Source organism: Dermacentor variabilis, chromosome 8 (assembly GCF_050947875.1).
Source record: "Dermacentor variabilis isolate Ectoservices chromosome 8, ASM5094787v1, whole genome shotgun sequence".
In the NCBI taxonomy this organism is placed as follows: Eukaryota; Metazoa; Arthropoda; class Arachnida; order Ixodida; family Ixodidae; genus Dermacentor; species Dermacentor variabilis.
The window spans coordinates 139,008,361-139,030,685 of NC_134575.1; the positions used below are offsets into that span (position 1 = coordinate 139,008,361).

The 22,325-nt window shown below is 51.0% G+C and overlaps 1 protein-coding gene across 1 annotated transcript in view; it reads right to left on the reverse strand.

The window, feature by feature from the left end:
* Positions 1–19,076, reverse strand: part of LOC142590613 (uncharacterized) — a 115,320-nt gene extending 96,244 nt beyond the window's left edge. The window contains exons 1-2 of the mRNA XM_075702932.1: positions 18,818–19,076; positions 4,332–4,446 (exon numbers count right to left, since the gene is read on the reverse strand). Coding sequence (XP_075559047.1) covers positions 4,332–4,446; positions 18,818–18,893 — 191 coding nt within the window. The 5' untranslated portion in view covers positions 18,894–19,076. The remainder of the gene's footprint in view (positions 1–4,331; positions 4,447–18,817) is intronic.
* Between the last annotated feature and the right edge of the window lie 3,249 nt (positions 19,077–22,325).

The window sequence follows — 22,325 nt, forward strand, 5'->3', positions numbered from 1 at the left end:
GGCTGAGCTGCTCTGTCGTCTGGACCTTCCGTTACATTATCAAGCTTATGAAAGCAACACTAATTTTACAACACAATGATACGGCGTAGTACGTTTATCGTGCCATTATCATTTGATTCACTTTGTTTCACTGAAATTACGTGAAGTCCAGCGGACCAGCCGCCGACACCTTCGTACGTGCGATGTTACGATGTTCGGAGCAGTTATGGTCCCTAGAATATTGTAGAGGCCATAGAGTGGTGAACCGCCCTGCGAAATCACATGTTCGGCGTGGATAGGGATCCAACGAGAAATCCGATCGTCTGGCGCGTCACGATCCTGCCTGATTGCCTTTCTTTTTAAATGCTGTAACGAGTTATAAAAGAAAGCAAATAATATTGACAAAACACATTTGTGCTTTATTTCACATTGTTTTAACTTAAGTGGAATAGATGCAGACCTGCGCCAAGAACATGCGCTCCAAGATGCGAAAACCTGTGCAGCGCCACTGGCCGCGGTCGGTGCCCGTGAAACGGAAAAGCGAAATCTGCACATGCGGAAGAGCCCTTCCACTCGGAATGCACGGCTGGCTCTCAATATTCTCGTCGACTGACATGCCTTCACTCCCTAGCACAGAGTCAACTTTATTGTATTCCCGGGATGGGGTCAATGGAACGGGTGTCAGATCCTCTTCTGTCCCCCTTCATTGAGCGTCTTCAGCCAACCGGACTTGCACTTCCGGATCGGAGCTGAGCAGCGCGGTCTCCCACTGCACCGCAGACCCGATTTCTAAGGAAGAGTGTTCTTTCTGTTGGACGCGACTACGTTTGAGGAGGCACGACCAAACCATGTGCCGAGGGTGCCTCTGCAGATTTTGCATTCCGCTGTATACAGTCCTGGGTAACCACGGCTGTAGGCCACGAAGGCGTTGGTCTGAAGCAAACGCCACGCCACCGATCGCCACTTAGTTTAGGTTACGTGTGCTACAGGATACCTGGCCCTCAGGTGTCTATAATGATCACGGGTGTCCTGATAGGACACCAGCCTGTCCCACCCTACAGAGAACCGGTGAGGAGGAGTGGAGTGTATGTACACTATACCGTATGAGCGCGTACGTAAATAATGCGACCACGAATACAACTCAAGCGGCGATTGATCTCTCAGAAACAGGATATATATATATATATGCTTAGTGCCGCAATACAACAGTAAATGATGCCTAAAATCCGACGTCTGCGGGCTTATAACACCATCTCACAAGCTGGTTGCAGCACAGCCAAAGGTACGAGGCGTATACAAGCAATGTCCTTGAGCAGCAGTATATAGTTCCGGGCGTAAATGGCTGATTATTGGCTACACTGGAAAGTTTTATTTTTTGCTAGCTACATGATACGGAACAGCGATACGTGACATGTTAAGACCTTCGCGCATTCGCGTCATATACCGAGAAATACTTTGGCAGTTACCGTTGGTAACCATAATAGCCACCTTCGCCGTGGCCACACGGCAGCGCCCATACAGCGCCGACAACGATCACAATTCGTGCTTGTTACTGGCTCTACGTGCTGTTATCAAGAAACAAGCGGCAAAATCCGTCATCGCTAAGCCACATCTCAAGCTGAGGTCAAATCATTAGGTATGTTTTGTCATGATTATTGAGATCGGCCGTTTGTTTCCACGCCGCTAGGACTATAGACACAACACCGAGCCATAAAACTGGTTTGATTTCTAGTTAGCAGATGGCACCACAGCATTAGCATTGGTGACGCGTCGACGATGCAGAATGCTATAAAAGCCTAATTGTTCACTGCATCGTTAATTTACTACCCCGCTCTAGCGTGGTACGCATTATGGTCCTGACAGGGTGTCTACCAAGTTGATATTTCTAAATTCCCTGAGTTTTCCAGGTTCTCCCCGAGTACCTTTGCAAAATTCCCTGAATGAGCCAGAACTTTGTTTTATGTTACAGGCTGACAACATGTTGCCCGATGTTGTCACTCTCTAGTAAGCATGTTGAAACGAAAAAATGACAATCCAGTTTAAAAAGTAAGGAGTAATATCTATTTTATTTAAAAAGAGAACAGAAGGAAGGTGTTAGTAAAATGCACAGCGAGAAAAATGGTAAAACTCATTCCAAATTGAGTCAAACATCTTCAAATACGAATGAAAAGGAGATGCATACATAAGTAAATATTTTTGAATATGAGCTATTTCTATCAATTGATAGCAAAGCTCATCGGTATGAGGCCTGAACTTTGTCACAACTAAGATTCTCTCTCAGCAGCAGGGAAGTCAAGCTCAACTGCCCTGACATATACTCTCTGCCAGTACACATCATGTCGGTGTTGGGTTTCACTGCTTTAAAGAGTTTATTTTGGTTTGGATGAGGGACACCTGCATCTCGGCGTCAGCCAACACTGTTTTTTGAGCTCAAGCTCCTTCAAAGAGGTGGTGGCACGCTTTCTTTCCCGTTAATTCCTCAATGCGTCGGTCCTTTCTGTCCTCATCCTCCTTCTGCCACGCATTCTTCCTATGGATCATTTGAAGGATCCTCTTGGTCAGTTGCAGTCAACGTCCGATTTTTCGGACTCCCTAGGGGCCGCAAGGACATCCGAAAAATCGGGCAGTCCGAAAAAAAAAAAAAATGTATGAGTGTCTTTAACTGCCCTTAACGGTTAAAACTGTCACAGACACGTCCGAAAAAGCTCTTAAGGCCTGCCAGTACACTTGTTAGGCATATCGGTCCTCGTACTGTGACAGGAGACGGGGGTGCACGCGTGTATAATTAAGTAATACATACTATGTCCCGTGACAACTGCCCCTTCCCACGCTTGTTATGCTTCACCGCATCACGCTGCTGTACCGAGGCAAAGCTAACTTGCGGAGACTGGCATTACGCAACGCACTGTGCTCTGCGAGCTTCGGAGCCAATTGTGAGCACTACAAAGGCGGAGTCTGTGCCATAGCTGACAGCGGCGAATTCTTTCAATGAAAAACACGGCACCCCACGGCAAGAAGCTTAATAGCGAACGTAGAAGCAGCTAGGCCTAACGTTGCCGCGGTGTTGGTTACGGCTGCCAGCGGATCTGCGTGCGAGAGTGCCGGTTAGAGGCGGCGAGATAATCAAAATGGCGGCGGTGGAGGAGCAGGAGGAAAAAGCTTTATTTTGCAAAGGAATTCGGGACCTCTCAGGCTCCTTGGGTGGTGGCTTTGGTTAATGCCATTTCAGACCTGCAGTCAGGGCAACATACATTGACTGTATGGATTACGTGGTGGTGCCGCAAGGCCGTGCGAATTATCAGGTATGTCCGAAAAATCGGTCGTTAGCTACTCTGGCAATACCTCGTGCCGATGACACGGCGTCAATGGCGATTCGTTGCGATTCCTGTTACTGAAGCCAGCATTAACACGACTTTCGTTCATTTTCAATGAAGTTACAGCTAATTTTCCCTGATACAAGCACAAATTCCCTGAGTTTTCCCTGAGTTTTTCCAGACTATTCAAATTCCCGGAGAATTGCCGGTTTTCCCAGTGTTCCCGGTTGGTAGACACCCTGGGTCCATGATGACGGTAGCGAGCAAACGCCAAGTAGACGTCGAGCAGACGCTGTAGCGCAGATGAACATTTGTAAAGGCATCCGCATTATTTGTTAAACAGGTTGCAAGGTAACCAGAGAGAAAGCACACAGGTAAAGCGAAGTTGTCGCATGCATGTAAACGCAGCTTATGGTTACGGCATCAAAACATTTTTTTTTTCGTCAATCCACCAACTATGGAGCACTTGACAGAATGGCAAGCAGACGCTGAGCAGACGACGGGGTGCGGATGAGCACACTTCGAGGGGCACTCGGCCTTCCTATTGGCTAAGAATTCGTGTAGCTTGCACAGTGCTGCGACCAGCTTGTGAGATGGAGTATATTGTTTTACTGATCGCTGCCGAAAAAACGGACGATTGCGTGCACATTTTACTCCCTGTCACTGCTGACGTCTTTGTCAAGGTCGGCGAAAGCGGCATCGTCCTCCATGACACCAAGGCTCTTATTGGCCAGACAGCAGTTCCATAAAGCTGCTCCATAACGGTAGGCATCGCGGTGGAGCCTATATAGTTAGTGGTTCGGCTTCCGGCGGCTTGAAACGCCAGAAAAAAACAAATTAAAGCAATACATTCGTGTCACGAACTGGAATATAACACGAGAGGCGTTCTTAGGCCGCCAATTCCGAAAGAAAGACGAAAACTGTGGTTATGTTTGTGGAAACGGGGCATGTACAGCTGCTAGCGGATGACGGACCGTGCGCCCACTGCTTTGCATCGGCCACCAATCGCATGCGAGAGATTCTGCGGGACGCACTCACAAGTTCGGGTCAGCGCCAGCCTGCAGCAGGTAAGGGACGGCGCTGACGGGTCCATCGGTGATGGCCACGAACAGCGCCGAGTTGCCGCTAGGGTCCACCGCGTCCACGGGGGTGCCTGCATGCGTCAGGGATACAGTATGTATAGTCACATCCATTTTATGCTTAGAAGAAAAAAAGTATTAAAGGACTTTGGTACAGTTGACGGCTGTGCTTCTGCGGCACAACTTCAGGGACTGATATTGCGCTGTGCAGTAGATGAGGCTATTATAGCACAAGAGCTTCCTGGTGAGATATTTGATGTACTATGGATTAGTGTTCGTGTTTTTAGCGTCTCAAGTGAATACCGAGAGAGACAAGTGCTCCTCATTATAACAACTGAAATTTATGCTGGATAAGCGTGCACTTGTACGGAACACGCGCATGATTTGTGTGTCTGCAAAGGGCCTCACTTACAGCAATGACAAGATGCCGAATGACAACACGGTGTTAATACCTAAAGTACACTCTGCAGTCCACTAAACGCGTGCAATGTTTGATGGAAATGTCACTGATAATTTCTGCTCCCACATTCTTTTTGTTCATTCAATATGTCTCGACGCAATTACGACTACTTGAGGTTTTTAAGAGGCGCAAGAGTGTTGCAGCGCACGAGCCCTTCTCAGGGCGCTTACCCGAGTGGCATTACTCGTTCATCGTCGTCGCATCCGTATAGCTTTACGAAATGGCAGCATACAGTTATAAAGAGCCGTCAGTGCTGCATTTTGCTTCCAAATGTCCGAGTGCAGTGAAACCCCAATATCGAGAAAACTTCAGCTGATCATGCAACAAGATATAGTTTTGTACATAGATGAGTATATAGATGTGGCAATAACCGACCTTAATTTTTTTTTCCTTGGCAAATTGAATGGGAGTTTATTACTCTGGAATAATTCTGAAATAATTGAAATTATTTTAGCCTTATGTTGATTAAGATTTAGGAACTAATTTCTAATTATTCAGAAAATAAAAGTATGGCATAGCAATTATCAAGTTATGTCTAAAATTCTAAAGTTTCTAAAATAAAAAAAATCTAGTGACGTTTCATTTCGTGAGCTACGCGCTGGCGTACGGTTGCTGTTCCGGTGTTTGTAAGCCATGCCGTCTTGCGCGACACACCCGCCTAACACGTTATTCGGTAGTGTCGTGGGCACACGCCTTTCGCCGGTCCCGTTCAGCCCGCGCCGGGTGCTCGCCGACGACTTCGGGGTCGGTCGACTCGCGCTTGGCCGCTCCGTCCTTCCCGCTCGTCGATCGCCAGACGAACCCGGCACACCACGCACAGAGCCCGTAGCAACTGCCGCAGGAGGCGATAACCCAGTGCGCCGCCGTAACCCTTTCGCGTACAGCTTGACCCCGGCGCTGTGTCCACGTGAACACTCGCACCGCGTCACGCCGACGGCTGCCCCCGGCACAGGGCGTTTCACACAACATTCTGCGCGCGCACGTTTCACGTTTGCCAATTTTAGCCCGAATCCAGCACCATAAAACATCAACCGCCAAAGCACATGTGGGTGCCCGCCTAACAACGATGGCTTGGTGTCACATTCAAGGAGGCAAACAGGAAAGAAACAAGCAGCCTGTCGCAGACCTCGAAAGCCCCAGTGCTTTCCATCATGCACGCGACCAGTCTGGCTGGCTGAGCAGATTTGGCATCCCGTTGCCGAGCACGAGGGTGCGGGTTCGACTGCCACCTAGTGGTCGCCCTCTTTGAGGGCGAACGGGAAAAAGGCGGCGTGTTTAGATCTGGTCGCAGGTTATCCAGCTGGTGAAAATAATCTCCAGTCCCACGCTGGTTTTGGAAGGTCAAGCGTCACCAACCGTTGCCTTCTACCGCAGGGTAACGACGAGCTCCAGGTATACCTTTGGACCGAGCTACTGGAATGGATTTGCAAGGCATTCTCTTATTAATTGAGCGATTCCGGTCACGATGTACACAGCACAGCCTCCGTTACTACACACGAGAAATTGCCGCTCCTTCTCAGGAGTCGTCCGCAGCGCTATGGATGCTGCGAGACTCTTAGCCAGCAGGGAGGCCGACCCCTCGAGATGCGTTTATCCGCGCCGCGTCGTCTTCTGGGCGGCTGCTGAATTCGCGGTGTACGATGTGCATGCGCGAAGGTCCTAACATCTCACGCATCGCTGCAGCGTATGGTCACGCTGTTGTGACGGTGAAAGAATATAAAAAAAGTGTGAACTACGAAACTCGTTAGTGGGCGAACCTGTGCCTAGAAAACAGGTTACGCTCAAAGCACAATGATAGCGGCGAGCACAGTCGGCGATCGGCGAAAATCTGATCAGCGGGCAAGCGCGTCGCCTTTTATAGAGGGGTCGTCAAGGTTCCCGAGTAATCGCTGGTGCCCGCGTGTCGTCCGTAAAGTACTGCACAATTCGCGTCGCGCATACAATCAGATTCAGTGACAAGAGACAACGGATAGAACTATCGATAACGATCGAGGAGCTTCCGATACATGCAGGCTGGAAACAAACAGCGAAAAACAAAAGCACCCGTACGTAGTAAACAAAACAAACAACAAGTTCGTCAGCGTGCGTAAAAGGGCTTAAGACGCACCACGTGGACCACTTCAGGTCGTGCGTGGCGCCGCTGTGATAGCGAAATGCCGTCTGGTACGACCTCGTACTCCACTCCGCCAATACGTCGGATGATCTTGTGGGGTCCGAAACAGCGGCGTAACAGTCTCTCGCTAATCGGAGTCCAAACACGGTGGCCGGGCCGGTATTCCGAGCAGCGTCTTCGAAGTTTGTTGCGCCGGCTGTCGACCTGTCCGGCTTCTTCGGGCCCCGCTGGATATAGGTGGCGACGTCGAGATTCTCTTCGTCGCAGACATGCGGCAGCATGGCGTCGAGAGTCATCGTCGGGTTCCTGCCGTAAACCAGCTTGAATGGCGTAATCTGTCTTCTTTCTTGCACCGACGTGTTGTACGCGAAGGTTACGTATGGCAGTACGGCATCCCAGGTCTTGTGTTCAACGTCGACGTACATGGACAACACGAACTGAAGAAGAACGGCAGATCAGGCGAGTAGGTGGTTTTCTATAATGTTTAAAAACAGCGTTAAAGACGTACACCGGACAACAGAAGTGTGTGTCCCATGCTCTATTCTGTTGTCCGGTGTACGTCTTTAGCGCTGTTTCTAAATTATGGATAACATGTCGGAGGGTCTTATCCAGGCGCTTTAGAGCGCAAGGCCATTCGCCTGCGGGCTTTAGGCGGTCGTCCTGCGAATGGCTGGATTAACGCGACAGCGTTGAGGGCCCCATGTCGCAGAAAATCCGGTGTCGGCATCGGCGGAGTTGTCCGCGAGCGACAATATCCGCATGCATCTGGGTATATGGATATGCCACGCTTTGGTATACGACTTGCGGTTAATGCAGGTTATATTGCCACACCATTCTATCACTAAAACTGCTCATACCTTGTCTTGCATTCTTGATAAAGTTATTCCTCAGAATTTTGAGAATGACAGCCCACAGACAAATTGCATGAAAGATAACACCGATAGCGCACAGCTTTTATATTAAATCTTCTCAAACTTAAATATTCAAAGTGCGAAATAATAACAGAAACCTGAACATATTGTAATTTATTTTGAGCAGTTGTGCACTACCTCCGCGATCCAGCCACGCAATAGGCCGCGTTTCTTCCAGGAAGCTCGTCTTCATGCATAGCGTTTGCCGCCAGCGTTTCCCGGTAAACGTTACGGTTACAGTGACGTTGCCGGGAAGCGTGAGAACCAGTCATGCATCTTTGAATGCTATCGCGTTCCACTTTTAAAGGCGAAGCTTAAACGTCCTCAATCTTTTCGCAGGATGGCTTGAGCAATACTCCTGTCAAGCGGGCAAGTTACGTGCACTTGGGGGGAAGGCACTTCGGGACCTTGAGTAAAATACTTCAGGCTACGCCGTTCTAAACGGTAAACAGAGAGCACTCGCACTTAAAAAAAAAATGGCGACAGACTAAAATCATGTTTTTTGAAGATGTAGAATAAAATAAAAAACCTAAAAAGCTATTGCTTTAGCTGCGTTGTAAATAAAAAACAATTTTAATTTATATTCACTCAACAAACAACGAAAATATTTTTACCATAAGAGCGTTACAAGTCAATGAAAAAAGAGAGCGCTACGAAGACAAGGACGAAAGAACAACGAGTACGACAGACAAGCGCCTTGTCTGTCGTACTCGTTGTTCTTTCGTCCTTGTCTTCGTAGCGCTCTCTTTTTTCATTAAGTATGCTCAACCAACTCGCCCACATCAAGCTTCTGCTGCTTCAGATTTCTTCTACATTGGGCTCTTTCCTGTCTTCACAAGTTCAGCGCCTTGTCTGTCGTACTCGTTGTTCTTTCGTCCTTGTCTTCGTAGCGCTCTTTTTTCATTAAGTATGCTCAACCAACTCGCCCACATCAAGCTTCTGCTGCTTCAGATTTCTTCTGCATTGGGCTCTTTCCTGTCTTCACAAGTTCAGCGCCTTGTCTGTCGTACTCGTTGTTCTTTCGTCCTTGTCTTCGTAGCGCTCTCTTTTTTCATTAAGTATGCTCAACCAACTCGCCCACATCAAGCTTCTGCTGTTACAAGTCAAGGCCGGCCAAGACGAATGCTTAGCCAATCCAGAACAAGATGGTGGCGTGCGACGAAGAGGCATTTGATCCTGCTACAACAGAATATCAGCGAGTTCTGTTTTTATTATTTTGTTAAAGGGCCCCTCACCAGGTACGGCCATGTTGAGCTGACAAGCGCAGCGCATACAATGAACGCTAACGATCGTGTTTGCAAAGAATTGCATCGCTACGCGCCGCGGAAAGGCCTGAAATTTCAATCCGAACGCCGTTTCCCTCTTCACTCGCGGCGAATCCGCCCGGAAGGGGACGGTGACGTAGTCGGGCTCCTGCGCCTACGTAATAGTGTCCGCAGTGTGACGTCGCTCATGGTGACACGTGACTTCGAGAATTATTCAAGACAGCATCTGTCATCTGTGCGATCTGTTGCTTGAATTGACGAATTCAAGTTTAGAAAAATAATAAAATACAAGCGGAATGTCCGCGTGTACCTTTTTTGTTTTACTTCGCACCGAAGCAAGAGAGATGTAGTTCCGCTGCGTCTGCTTGTTCCCACGGTCGTGCGGTCACGTGCGCAAGTACCGAAACTATGCCATTTTCTACCGTGTTCCAGCGCGTGATCATGCCCAGAGAACCGCTTGTTCTGCCGCAGTATTCGTGCAGCATTGAATTACACCGCTAGTCATGGTTCCTTGTGCACAGCGCGCAAAATCATGCGCTGCGCGAACGAGACAACAGCCCGCGCGCGGCGCGGTCAGCGGAAATCCGTGGCGCCCCAAAAAAAAAAAAAAACGCGAGGAGAAAAAAAATGAAGGCGGGGCCTGTGACATATGCGTCATGCGATCCTCGAGGTCTGGTGTGGGAGGACGCAGGGAAGGAATTTCGCTTGCGAAGGCTTGACGGGGCGAGTGGAGAGAGCGTCTTGCGTGGCAGTGGAGCCCGCCTGCTGAAATAATGGGTTCGCAGCACTGAAATATTTCTATCTCGGCTATTAATGAGCCGATTTGAAATATTTTTGCGGCAGAACGCTCCCTACAGCACACGTAACAACTTCCAGCGTATAACCAAGATTTGCTATAGGGCCTGGTGAGGGGCCCTCTAAAAGCTGTTCAACAGCCAGAGTCAACTTCTGTGTCCTTTTTCTATGCATTACATTTTATATCCTTGAAACAGCTGGCGACGAGGCTACGCAGTCGACCGGCAAAGTGCGTTCCGTGAACGGACTCCGACCGCAGTGCACTCTTCTGCAAATACACTCCGCTTGCGACGTTTAGATTTGGGAGAGTGCACTTAAAACCGAGTGCACTCTCCGTAAGTGCACTTGCCCGCTTGACAGGGGTATGAGCTCCGACGCGAGAAGTACGAGGAACGCTACCCCGCACCTCCAGACCGTATGTCACGATGTAGTGACGGTGTAAAAAAAATTACCGACGATTACGATACTCCCTCATGCGAATTTTGAGCGCAGCTCTACCCGTGTTTTCATTTCGCGATATACTGGCCGGCGCAGACAATTTGCCTCGTGCCACACGTTGCAAACGAAGTGTGGCGCTACTGCCTCGCCAAACTGGAGATCGCGAGAGGCGTGGGTGACGTGGGGCCACGGTTCACGGCAGCCGCCGCCGCAGGAAAACCTCCGCGCCACTGGTCGGCTCGAGACACTCTGTGCGTATTCGCGCGCTTCTTGCCCGCTTGGAAAAACACTTTTATGCAGCACGTATTGAGCAGCAGAAAGCTGTATCGGGGGTTTTTCCCGTTGCTCTACAATTTTCTCACTGACACTTTTCGTCTAGTTATTTCAAAATTTGATTAATTAATAATAGTTATCTAATCAGGGGGAATGCAAAAAAATGATCTGTATCTCCAAGCGACGGCAGACATTACCTTGGTTCTGTCCAGCTGCGTGGCATTTGCATACTTTTACATCTCGGTGCACGATAGTTGGGACACCCTATATATCGGTCTGTACGGCCAAGGCTGAGCAATCTTTTGTTCTACGTGTACGCTGAGCGCGTAACTTCAATCAAATAGCGAGTTCGGGACAAGCGCCCACCAGCACCACTGCCTCGCACTCGTGTGCACAGTTCCACTTTAACGACGCACGTTCATGCTGTTACGTTGCGGAAATCGAGCGATCACACGTGAAGATGTGTTTGCAATATTCGCGAGAAAGGCAACGATACATGAACGCGATAGCTGCCGAGAACGATTTCACCTTGGCACGTCAAATCGTGGTCTTCTGTCTTTGCCTTCGCTATTTCTCGCGCCGTAACGTATAACCCCTGAGGCGCGGTCTCGGCGATAACTATAAGGGAGTGGAACTCGCGGCAAAGTCAGGCTCGAGCCGTGGAGACACGCGAGTCCAGCGGAGCGATCTCGTAGTTCACATCGCCAGGCTGACGCAATATCATGTAGGGCCCTGTGTGAAGAGGCAGCAGCTTTTCAGACAAGCCGACGCGGCGCCACGGTGTCGCCCACAGGAAGACAACGAAGCCAGGGGAAAAAAATCGAGTGGACGAGCGGTTTCGCCGAGATCCCTCATCAATCGACGGAAACAGGAGCCCAGTCCGACAAAGCTCCTCACATCTGCGGTGAAGACGGAACAGGAAAGCTCTGGAGAGCACGAACCTCGTCCGGGTCAGGTCGAACGCCAGCGTGACTGACGAGATGGCCAAGAACTGTCATTTCAGGAAGTCCAAAGCGCCACTTGGAACGAGTTCAACTGCAGGCCCGCGCGCCGAGAAACGGCACGAGTGATCGACAGACACGTTAGATGACTCGCAAAAGCTGGTGAAGAGACTGTCACACCGTCTGGATAATACAAACGTGTAGACCATTTATAGCTACGACTCAAAACAGCAATGGACATTCCTTGGATGCTTCTCACGGGGCAGCCTTTTCATTGGAACCCGCCCAGACGGATACGGGGCCCCGACATAGACTGTGACGCGCAAACAAAGGAGCTCACTTCGAGGCGACAACAGCCGCCGCCCTCCATGGAAGCGGTAACTACCGCGAAGGCCACTCTCCTGACGCTGACAAGCTGAGTATCACGAAAAGCCCACTACTTGATGCATGGGACCAACGTCGAAGACTTCAACGGGAACTGCGTCGACTCGAGGTTCCCAAACTGCCACGCGGTTGCCTCGTGTGCAGGGGCGATCGCGCAAACCGGCGGCACGGTGTGACGTCGTAGGTGGGATTTGGCGACCGATTCGACGATTGTGATTTGACAGAGACACATTCGTCACAGTGCCTAGTCTAGTCACCTAGGGAAATAAGCTGCCTCAAAAGCGCGCGCGCCTTTGGTGCAGTGGTCTGTCCTGACGTCTGCCGACATGGGTGTCCTTGATGTCCTGTGCGCAGACATGTAGTGAGCTCAGACATTCAAAGTGCTCCTACATAGGGTATAGGCTGCCATATGTGGGGTCAGTGTAAAGAATCAATAATAATCCATTTTCATTTCGCTCCTATCCCCGGACGTACTCATCCGTGAGCCTGGAGGATTCCTGGCCTAAGCTCTATACGCCGATCAGCAACAAGCCGCGAACTGAGGAGTCCATCATTCTTTCAAGCTTGCCAGGGCAATACAAAGGCCGGACGGCGTAAGCTTGAATTGGTAGATGCCGTCATGTGTTACGAAGGCGATTTTCTCACGGTCAATGCCATCTACTGATATTTGCAAATAGCCAGATCAGAGGTATATCACGATAAGTACTTGGCTCCGTGCAGGCAGCCCAAGGCATCATAAGTATGCGGCAAGAGGTAGACATCCTTGCGCGTCACATTATTGAGGTGTCGGTAGTTGATACAAAAGCGCCAGGTGCTGTCCTTCTTGAATAGGACAGCAGAGGACGCCCACAGACTTGAAGGTGGCTCAACGACGCCTTTAAATAGTCAGTCTTATTGACTTAACGTATCACTTGTCGCTGAGCTTGCGAAACACGGTACGGACGGCGGCATATGGGATTGGCGTCTCCGGCTTAAATACGATGGGTGACCACCGACGTCTGGGCAAAAGGGCGGCTGTCAAGGCGAAAATTGCCGGTGAAAAATGTCGCGGTAAGTTAGAAAGAGACGGCGGATGTCTACAGCTTGGGCAGGAAAGAGGTTAGGCGCTACTAAGTTCTTGCTAAGGACTCTTACTAAGTTCCTCTATAACTATAGAGTCGGTGAATCGAAAGAGCCTGTAGAGGGCGAGGAAATTACAGCGTCAAGTGCCGATATATCGCAATCGTTGGCAGGCGAGATGTCGGCCAAAGACATACCCTCTGGAGACATTTGAGTCAAGGAGCTAAAATTAAGAGGTAGCGAGGTCTCATTGCGTGTCAGAGTGAGCATGGTACGGCGAACAGTCAAACTCCCTTCATGCAGTATGTTAGCCGCAAGACATAGTACATGGACTTCGCCAGGAACAGAGGGGAAACATCAGAGTGACGTGCGTAGTTACGTCAGGCGACAGGCGGATGTCCTCGGGAGAGCATAACACCGTGGTTGTGCGACCGGCGGACTATGGCAGCCGTGGGGAAATTCAAGCTGAATGACGCTAGACACCCAGCTAAAAGAAAGTTGAATGGGGCGACAAAGTCTCAGGCGAGTATAAAGCCGATGAGCGACCAACTACGTCGTCGCTATTGGTCGCTCATCACGGATATGTGCGCGCCAGTGTCAGTGAGTCTTGGTACACTGATGCCATCGACTAAAACGTCCATCAAGTTCTGTTTGGTGGCAAAAGCGATGAGGACTTTGCGGTCGAGTCGTCCATGCAGCGTCGCCTCCGGGAGCTGCACCGCTTAGCTTTTCGGAGACGGACGTCGGGACTGCGTCGGGAACGGTGGTGAACGGGGAACTACGCTGCGGCTCTTCGAGCGGGGACCGATAAACGAGAAGGGCTCTGTTCTGGGCGATAACTCGCGGCCGCAGAGGGGACAGTACCGTTATTACAACGACGAGCAACATGACCAACACGCCGGCCGGCAATACGGATTGCCCCATCGTATGCGGTTCGCCATTTAATTGTATTTCGGTAGCGTGCAGGATACCGCTGATCAGTGGAAGGACAAGGATCACTAGAAAGCTGTGAAGCGGCAACGGCACATACGGAACCAACTCCAAGGTTACCAAGTTCATGGCGAGTAGAAATCGCCTGCAGGTATGGTACTGTAGCCAAGTTGTTCGGCTCACTGGGAGGAGAAAGAAGATGCAGGAGACATGGCTTCAAGTTCTCGCCGCATTATCCGCATCAGGTCGTCTGATAATGATGGTCGCTGCATTCTTAGCCTGTCATCGCAAGAGGACGTCGCAGCTGTGTTCGGTGGACGTGCGAACGGCGTTGCAATGCGGCGGCTCTTGGCCTGCTCAAAGCGCTGCAGCACTCTTATATGGTATCCTGTACTGTCTCGCAATTTCTGCAGATGAGCAGGTTGAAAGCACCGTCAGCGATACCCTTCAGTACGCACCCAAGCTGGTCAGATTCTGCCATATCGCTTTCGTGGCCAGCACCTCCTGGATGTAAGAGAGGTACGACTCTTCGGACGCGGATCCTACAGTTCCTTCACAGCGGAATCTGACGCCTGGCGGGACGGCCAAGCAAGTCCGTAAGCTTCTGCCTGCACGTGCCCCAGACGTTAGGCTCTTCTCTATGGTTACCCTGCCACACCTTCGCCGTGCCTTTTAAATAGAGCACCAAGTTAGCCAATTGGCACGGTAGAGATTTCTTTCACCGCAGTCGGTTCCTTAAGGTAGTCAATACACACCGATTCAGGAATGAAAATACGAAGCGTACACTCCGTGTCGCACACACACAAACAATGGTTTATATTAATTCACCGTCATTTAACTGGTAGCAAAGACTAATATGGACCGCTGCTAAGTATGTAGTCTCTAACTAGCCTGCAAACTACAGAATTAGGTCATCAATATTTACACATCACCATGTGATTACGATTACGAGGATTACGAGGAGAAGGCGTTTGATTCAGTCCAAACCTCAGCAGTCACGGAGGCATTACGGAATCAGGGTGTAGACGAGCCGTACGTAAAAATACTGGAAGATATCTATAACGACCCCACAGCCACCGTAGTCCTCCATAAAGAAAGCAACAAGATCCCGATAAAGAAGGGCGTCAGGCAGGGAGATACGTTCTCTCCAGTGCTATTCACAGCGTGTTTACAGGAGATATTAAGAGACCTGGATTGGGAAGAATTGGGGATAAGAGTTAATGGAGAATACCTTAGCAACTTGCGATTCGCTGATGATCTTGCCTTGCTTAGTAACTCAGGGGACCAATTGCAATGCATGCTCACTGACCTGGAGAGGCAAAGCAGAAGGGTGAGTCTAAAAATTAATCTGCGGAAAACTAATGTTTAACAGTTTCGGAAGAGAACAACAGTTTACGACAGGTAGCGAGGCGCTGGAAGTGATAAGGTAATACATGTACTTAGGGCAGGTAGTGACCGCGGATCCGGGTCATGAGACTGAAATAATCACAAGAATAAGAATGGGCTGGGGTGCGTTTGGCAGGCATTCTAAGATCATGAACAGCAGGTCGCCATTATCCCTCAAGAGAAAAGTGTATAATAGCTGTGTCTTAATTACCAGTACTCACCTACGGGGCAGAAACCTGGAGGCTTACGAAAAGGGTTCTACCTAAACGACGCAGCGGGCTATGGAAAGAAGAATGATGGGTGTAACGTTAAGGGATAAGAAAAGAGCAGATTGGGTGAGGGAACAAACGCGAGTTAATGACATCTTAGTTGAAATCAAGAAAAAGAAATGGGCATGGGCAGGACACGTAATGAGGAGGGAAGACAGCCGATGGTCATTAAGGGTTACGGACTGCATTCCAAGGGAAGGGAAGCGTAGCAGGGGGCGGCAGAAAGTTAGGTGGGCGGATGAGATTAAGAAGTTTGCAGGGACAACATGGCCACAATTAGTGCATGAGCGGGGTAGTTGGAGTAGTATGGGAGGGGTCCTTGCGCTGCAGTGGGCGTATCCAGGCTGATGATGACGATGTGATTTGGAGCGGGGCGTCGGGCGAGGTCACGGGCGCAATGGTGCAGACTACGAGTGGACTGCTGCTGAGGTACCCTAGATGGAGTGGGGAGGCTTGACGACGTGGCCCGACGGAGCACGAGCGTAAGCCAGGAGGGAAGGCCGGGAACATAGAAGCTGTAGTCGGTAGTGGACGCGCCGCAGACGAACACCAGGCATAGGCAGAAACCCGTGCCCATGGTCCGAAAGGCTACCGTTGCTGCCTTTTCGCCTCGGCTTCCCCCTTTACAATGGCGCCACTTCCGCGTTCCACGCTCGCGCCAATTGGCTCCTGGGCAATTCTCCGGTTGCCCATTGCCCGACCATGCTCGCGCCTTCATCGTCGTCGTCTTCCGCCTTCTTGTAACACAGCACGTGCACCCGATGACGCCAATACAATCGTTGTGTCCCATTCGTTCTGGGCACTCACGCGCGGCGATCGCCTTCCACGTCGAGGTGGCCGGCGCCGCAAAACATTGCCGGCTCAGGATCCGGGACAACCGTCGGGGTTGTAGGCGTTGACGTGGCCGCCCCGTTTCGGCCGTCACGCGGAGATGCGTTGTTGTCTCTCGCGGGTACCCCGCACCTCCACCAATTCGTTACGTTGCGGAAATCGGGGTATCACAGGTAAATATGTGTTTACAATATTTACAAGAAAGGCAACGATACACAAACGAGGTGGCTGGCGAGACCAATTTCACCTCGACACGTCAAATCGTCGTCTTCTGTATTTGGCGCCATTCTCGGTTGCGCCGCAACAATATTCAGCATTCGCGGATGCTCGAACTTATTCGCACTCAATCAAGTTCGTACTCACGTCCACTCTCGTTCACTGGCAACTAACCCGTTTTCATATTCGCGTCAGCACGCACTCCCCGGTACTCGTCTTAATACTCATGCCAACTCAGAGTGACAAGTACTCACGCTCACGTATACTCGTCGGCACTCGCTCACCCTCGGCGACTGGTACTCGCACCTACTCACCTCTACCAGCATGCGTTCGTACGCCAACTCACTCTCCCCTGCACGCACTCGCTTTCATAAACACGCAGCAGGCCCACTCACACTCGCCGACAGCCACTCGCGTTCGCACCTGCTCACACGCAGCGCCACTCACTCGCGCCCATTCACGCCCTTCGCCACTCGAATCACAATCACGATGTTGAAATGAGTGCGAGGGAATACGAGACTGCACACGTGCATGTGCCGCCCTATGAGGAGCAGCTGGCGCATTTCCAGGCAGACACTGCACGGGCCTGCCAGCGATCGGCGCTTTCATGCACTGCACGCGACACTGCGCCCATTGCTCACGACAATTATCGGCCGGCTGGCCCGAATAAACACCGTGTTCCTTAACCACGACCTACTGTATAAAGAGTAGGTCGTGTTCTTAACACTGCAGTGCCGGCAAACCGGCAAGTCGGACCGCGTCAGCCAAGCCTTCGCCTTGACCAACCTCTCAGTGCGGGGCCAAACATTTTCACAGCTGAAGTGCATGGACAGGAGTTTCCGAGCTGCGGCAGTCGTGTGCAGGCGCCTGGATTTTGGGATTTTGACTCGCTTCAGTTGCACAGAAATTTTAAAATTGTTTATCAGATTACTGCACTAACTCTAATTTCCACAAGCACACGTTTCACGAATCCGAGCACCTTACATTCTGCAGGTATTTTAAAATGTAAGGGGAAACTTATATTAGTGGTCCTCACAAGGATTCTGTGCGCTGTTTGGATCGCACCGCTGGTACGATCCAAACATCTGGTGGCAGCGGTGGGATCGCCTACGACTTCAAACAACTGTCTGCCAGCGGTGCGATCCAAACAGCGCGAACCATGCCGCTCTGCTAGTTTTATTCAGCGACAAGCGGGCGAGACAGGCAGAATTAAGGACGCAGTAAAAAGCTACGAAGATACAATTGCGGCGGCTCATTCGACGCAATCGCGATGAACGGTACAGACCAGTATACGAAAATCAGCTTTAAGACAACGATCAACAAGAGGCGAGGAGAACGTAAACACGCGTTTCCTGTTTACTGAACTCAGAATTACTCATGCACAGATGAACGCACCGACTGAACCAATCGAACACACATGCGTAGCGGCCTCAGCCGTAAGGTGCACACCCGAGGCCCCACAGACGCTGTGACAGGCACAAGCGCGCTCGCCGGACACGTCTCCACGAGCCGCCGCAGAGGTGGGCCAGGCAGACACGTGATATTGCGACAAGTTACTGCGCTGCGACTACAGCTCAATTTGGCACCAAGCGTACCACGCACTGTGATTAGCATGCCACAAACTGTGACAAAAACGCGACCACGTTATGACACTACAGCGCTGCCGCAACCACTTGAAACGAATGAATGACCGGCGCTGGCAACCCCATTCACACGACAAACGAGCTCGCGCGCACGGAAATCGGTACTTTATATCGAAGTAAAGCGTCAAACATCGTCGAAAAACACTACAGCTCCACGTCCCATGCGTGTGACCGTTACACACAAAACCGCGGCGTTTCAGCACGCCGCCATCGCCTACACTTGTTAATGCGAGGCATGGCACTAAAACCTACGTTAATAGCGTTACCTACGAGAGTCAACGCAATGCTGTTGCGGCAGGACGGGTTCACTTTTTCGAATAAGCCCGCTCACCATGATTAAACATTGTGACCGCGTTCGTCTGCACACTTATCACAGAATGCACTGAAAGCAAAAACGAAACACAAAGGGGCTGGCAGCTACAACGCCATAGCCCAACAAGAGGCATTGCCTTAAGCACGACAGATAGCTTAGCGCAAGACGCCGAAGGTGGCCGATCGAGCGAGAACACGCCGACAACAAACCGCGCTTACCTTCGGCGACGAGCCGAGCGATGAGCCGGCATCTGTCGTGGCGCACTGCGTCGTGAAGCTTCGTGCTGCCGGCCATAGTCCACAGAAGCGCGCACCTGCGAAGTAGTAACGGAACAGAAGACTGCCCAACGCCTCGAGGAACACGGGACACAAAGAGGCTCCCTCGGCGTTCGTTCTCGGTGGCTTCTTTCTGCCGTGAACGTGGAAGAGAGAGTTGCGCGCGGACTGCACCAACGCCACGTTGATTCTGCGCTAACGTGTGGAGAGGGAAACGACTCGGGCTAACCGTGGGCCGCGCTCATTGGCGGCGGCTGCTTCGCACGTCAAATTCAAAGCTACTGGCCTACCGAGCCGCACAAGGGACGCTGCGGCTGCCGTAGAAAGGGCGCATTACTTTATTCGTTAGCGGGCGTTCTTTCTGTTGTCGTAGCTCGTCACCTTCCTTGTCTTCGAGCGCACTGCGCTGTGCCAAAAACGTTATTTTATGAGAGCTAGGTGATGTAACGTAGCCATTAATTTCGATCGATTATTTTGCTATTCTCGTCAACCACCGCTCGCGAGCGGCTGATCCTAGTGATAATTGGGCCGTTCGCATCATTGACGAAGCGCAAAATGGCAAGGTTTATAATTGCTACTGTATGAACGTTAACCCCGCCAAGCTGAATCCAAATGGATGAAGATTTTTTTAGGGGACGCGTAACAGGCTGACGCTGAGTAGTCGTTGCCAATCCAAGAAAACGAGACGTTGTTGGAGGAGTACGGTATAACGGGACTCAGAAGCCCGCGTGCAGTTTACGTGGGGGTGGATGTGCGAATACGCAGTCGGCTTGGGCCAAGGAGAGCCCCGGAGCATAAGCAGCCTACGATGCAGTTTGTCTAACTGGAAACCGCTACTGGCGCTGCTTGCAATGTAAAGACGATGATCGCGTGCGATGGCAGTTCTTCTGAAGTGGGAGTTGAGTGTGCTATTACAGACAACCGTCTATGCGCCACGGATGAAAACTCGTTGAGCTACTCGGATCGAAGTCGCGGTTACAGTTCCTGGCTTAGCTGGCGGCATTCTGAGTAGGGCGGAATGCGAAACTGTCAGTGTTTAAGGACGGGATAATGGAACGATTATGCGTAATGTAACGTGATAATGTAATGCAATGAGAGATGTCCTAATGGGAATATGCGGATAACTTTTTGACTATCTGGGGTTCATTAACGTGCATCAGAACCATGGTACGCGAGCGACTTTTAGCGGTCAACGTTTCAGTTGACCAGCTTTCCGAGCCCTACATTAAATATATTGTCAAGAGGCGTTATAGTTCAATTGATGAAACACTCAGATAGCAGAGCACCGCAGCGAGAGGACACAGAGCTTCGGCAACACAGGCCCAAGGCTTCCAGCCACTCGTTGTCGTCGTCTTTCTCGAAGCAGTGCCTGCTGCTCGTCCTTCTCTAGTGCAATTGCCTCCCTGGAGAAGAGGAGCCGTCTCGGCGACCTACGGGCAAGATAGCACACGTGAATCAAAGGACGGCTTGAGCCGCTGAACGTGCACGATTTAGCGCCCTCGGCGGCGCTTATCAGAAGGCGGCTCAAGGGGTTCTACCAAATAGTTCACAGAACACGTTTGATTGACGACACGGTAGGCACCCTGGTACTTGGACACAAGCTTGGGTGAATGTCCAGGGTTCTGCTGGTAGCGGAAACCCAAAGCCAGACTAGTGAGTCAGGGGCATAGGGTGCCGGAGAGGAGGGAATATACCGAAGGTGCTTCTGTCGCTGCTGATCGTCTGAACTAAATGTGCGGGCGAGCTGTCGGCACTTTTCCGCGTGTGCAGCAGCCTCGGACAGGGTAGTAGCCTCTGTTGTGTCAGGGCGATACGGAAGGATGGTGTCCATTATGCAGCAAGGCTCGCGTCCGTAAAGAAGAAAGAACGGGGAACGACAGAAAGCTGAGCTAGTTGGTAGGTATTCATTATGGTATAGTATGGTATGGTATAGTATTCATTATGCAAAATCATTATGCGTTCGTGTTGTCCACTTCTCTACTCTTGTGTCCTGTCTGCACGCATCACTTCTATTTTGCATAAAGAACGGGGAAAATCCTGTAGCGGCCTGTGTGGCGGTATTATAAGCGTCGGTCACGAAGGGTAGAATTAGGTCCCAATTGGTTTGGTGAGATGCGACGTACATGGCTAACATATCGCCAAGAGTGCGGTCAAAGCGCTCAGTCATGCCGTTAGTTTGCGGGTGGTATGCAGTAGTGGTACGGTGAATTACGTTCGGCATTCCTTGAGCAGGGCTTCTATAACATCAGAAAGACGCGGCCTCTGTCGCTCAGCAACTCTCTGGGGTCTCCATGGCGAAGTATGATGTTACGCAGAAGGAACCAGGCAACATCCCGCGCAGATGCGTTAGGCAGAGGCGAAGTTTCCGCGTAGCGCGTGAGATGGTCTATCGTCACTATCACACAGCGGTTGCCATCTTAAGTACTCGGAAGCGACCCATAAAGATCAACTCCGACCCGGTCAAAGGCCCGTCCTGGACAAGGCAATGATTGCAGTGGAGCTTCTGCGGCGTTGGCAAGCGAGGTAGGAGCCGACATGTTCGCGGACGAATCGGTACATCCCGCGCCACTAATAACGAATTCACAGGCGCGGGTATGTTTTTAGTACTCCTGCATGTGCGCATTGCGGGTCATCGTGAAACGCTGCACATATGTCCGAACGTGGATGCCGAGGAACCACGAGTAACCATTTGCGGCCGTCCGAGGGGTAGTTACGGCGGCATAGGAGCTGGCCACGAACAGCGAAGTGGTGTGCTCGACGGCGCAATGCACGGCCAGTAGAAGGCGCTGATAGCATAACAACAATCCATGGATCCTTCTGCTGCTCCGAAAGCATATCCGTGGCGGTGAGGGAGGACTGGCATATTCGTACTTTCTGATAATTGGACACTGGGGAGCGAGACAAGGCATCCGTGTCCGCATGTTTACGGCCAGAGCGGTACAGCACTCGGATATCATACTCTTGGAGGCGAAGCGACCATCGAGTGAGGCGACCTGAAGGATCTTTCCAGGGCGACAGCCAGCAGAGTGCATGGTGGTCCGTGATGACGCGAACGGGCGGCCGTAGAGGTAAGGACGAAACTTAGTTATAGCCCAAATGATAGCCAGGCATTCTTTTTCTGTAATAGAACAGGGAGTGCGCGGCTAGCGAAGGCAACAACGTATTCATCGAAGCCAGTCTTTCGTTGAGCAAGAAGAGCGCCAATGCTGACGCCATTGGCATCCGTGTGTATTTCTGTCGGTGCGCTTGGGTCAAAATGTCGGGTTATGGGGGGTGAGGTTAAAAGACGACGCAGCGTCATGAATGCGGCATCGCAAACTGGCGGCCAGGCCAAGAGGTCGTGGTTACCTGCGAGAAGCTGCGTCAAAGGCGCTATTGTGGTGGCGAAACGACGAAAATAGGAGCATAATTCGATGAAGCTGCGGAGTTCTTTCATGGTCTTCGGTCGTGA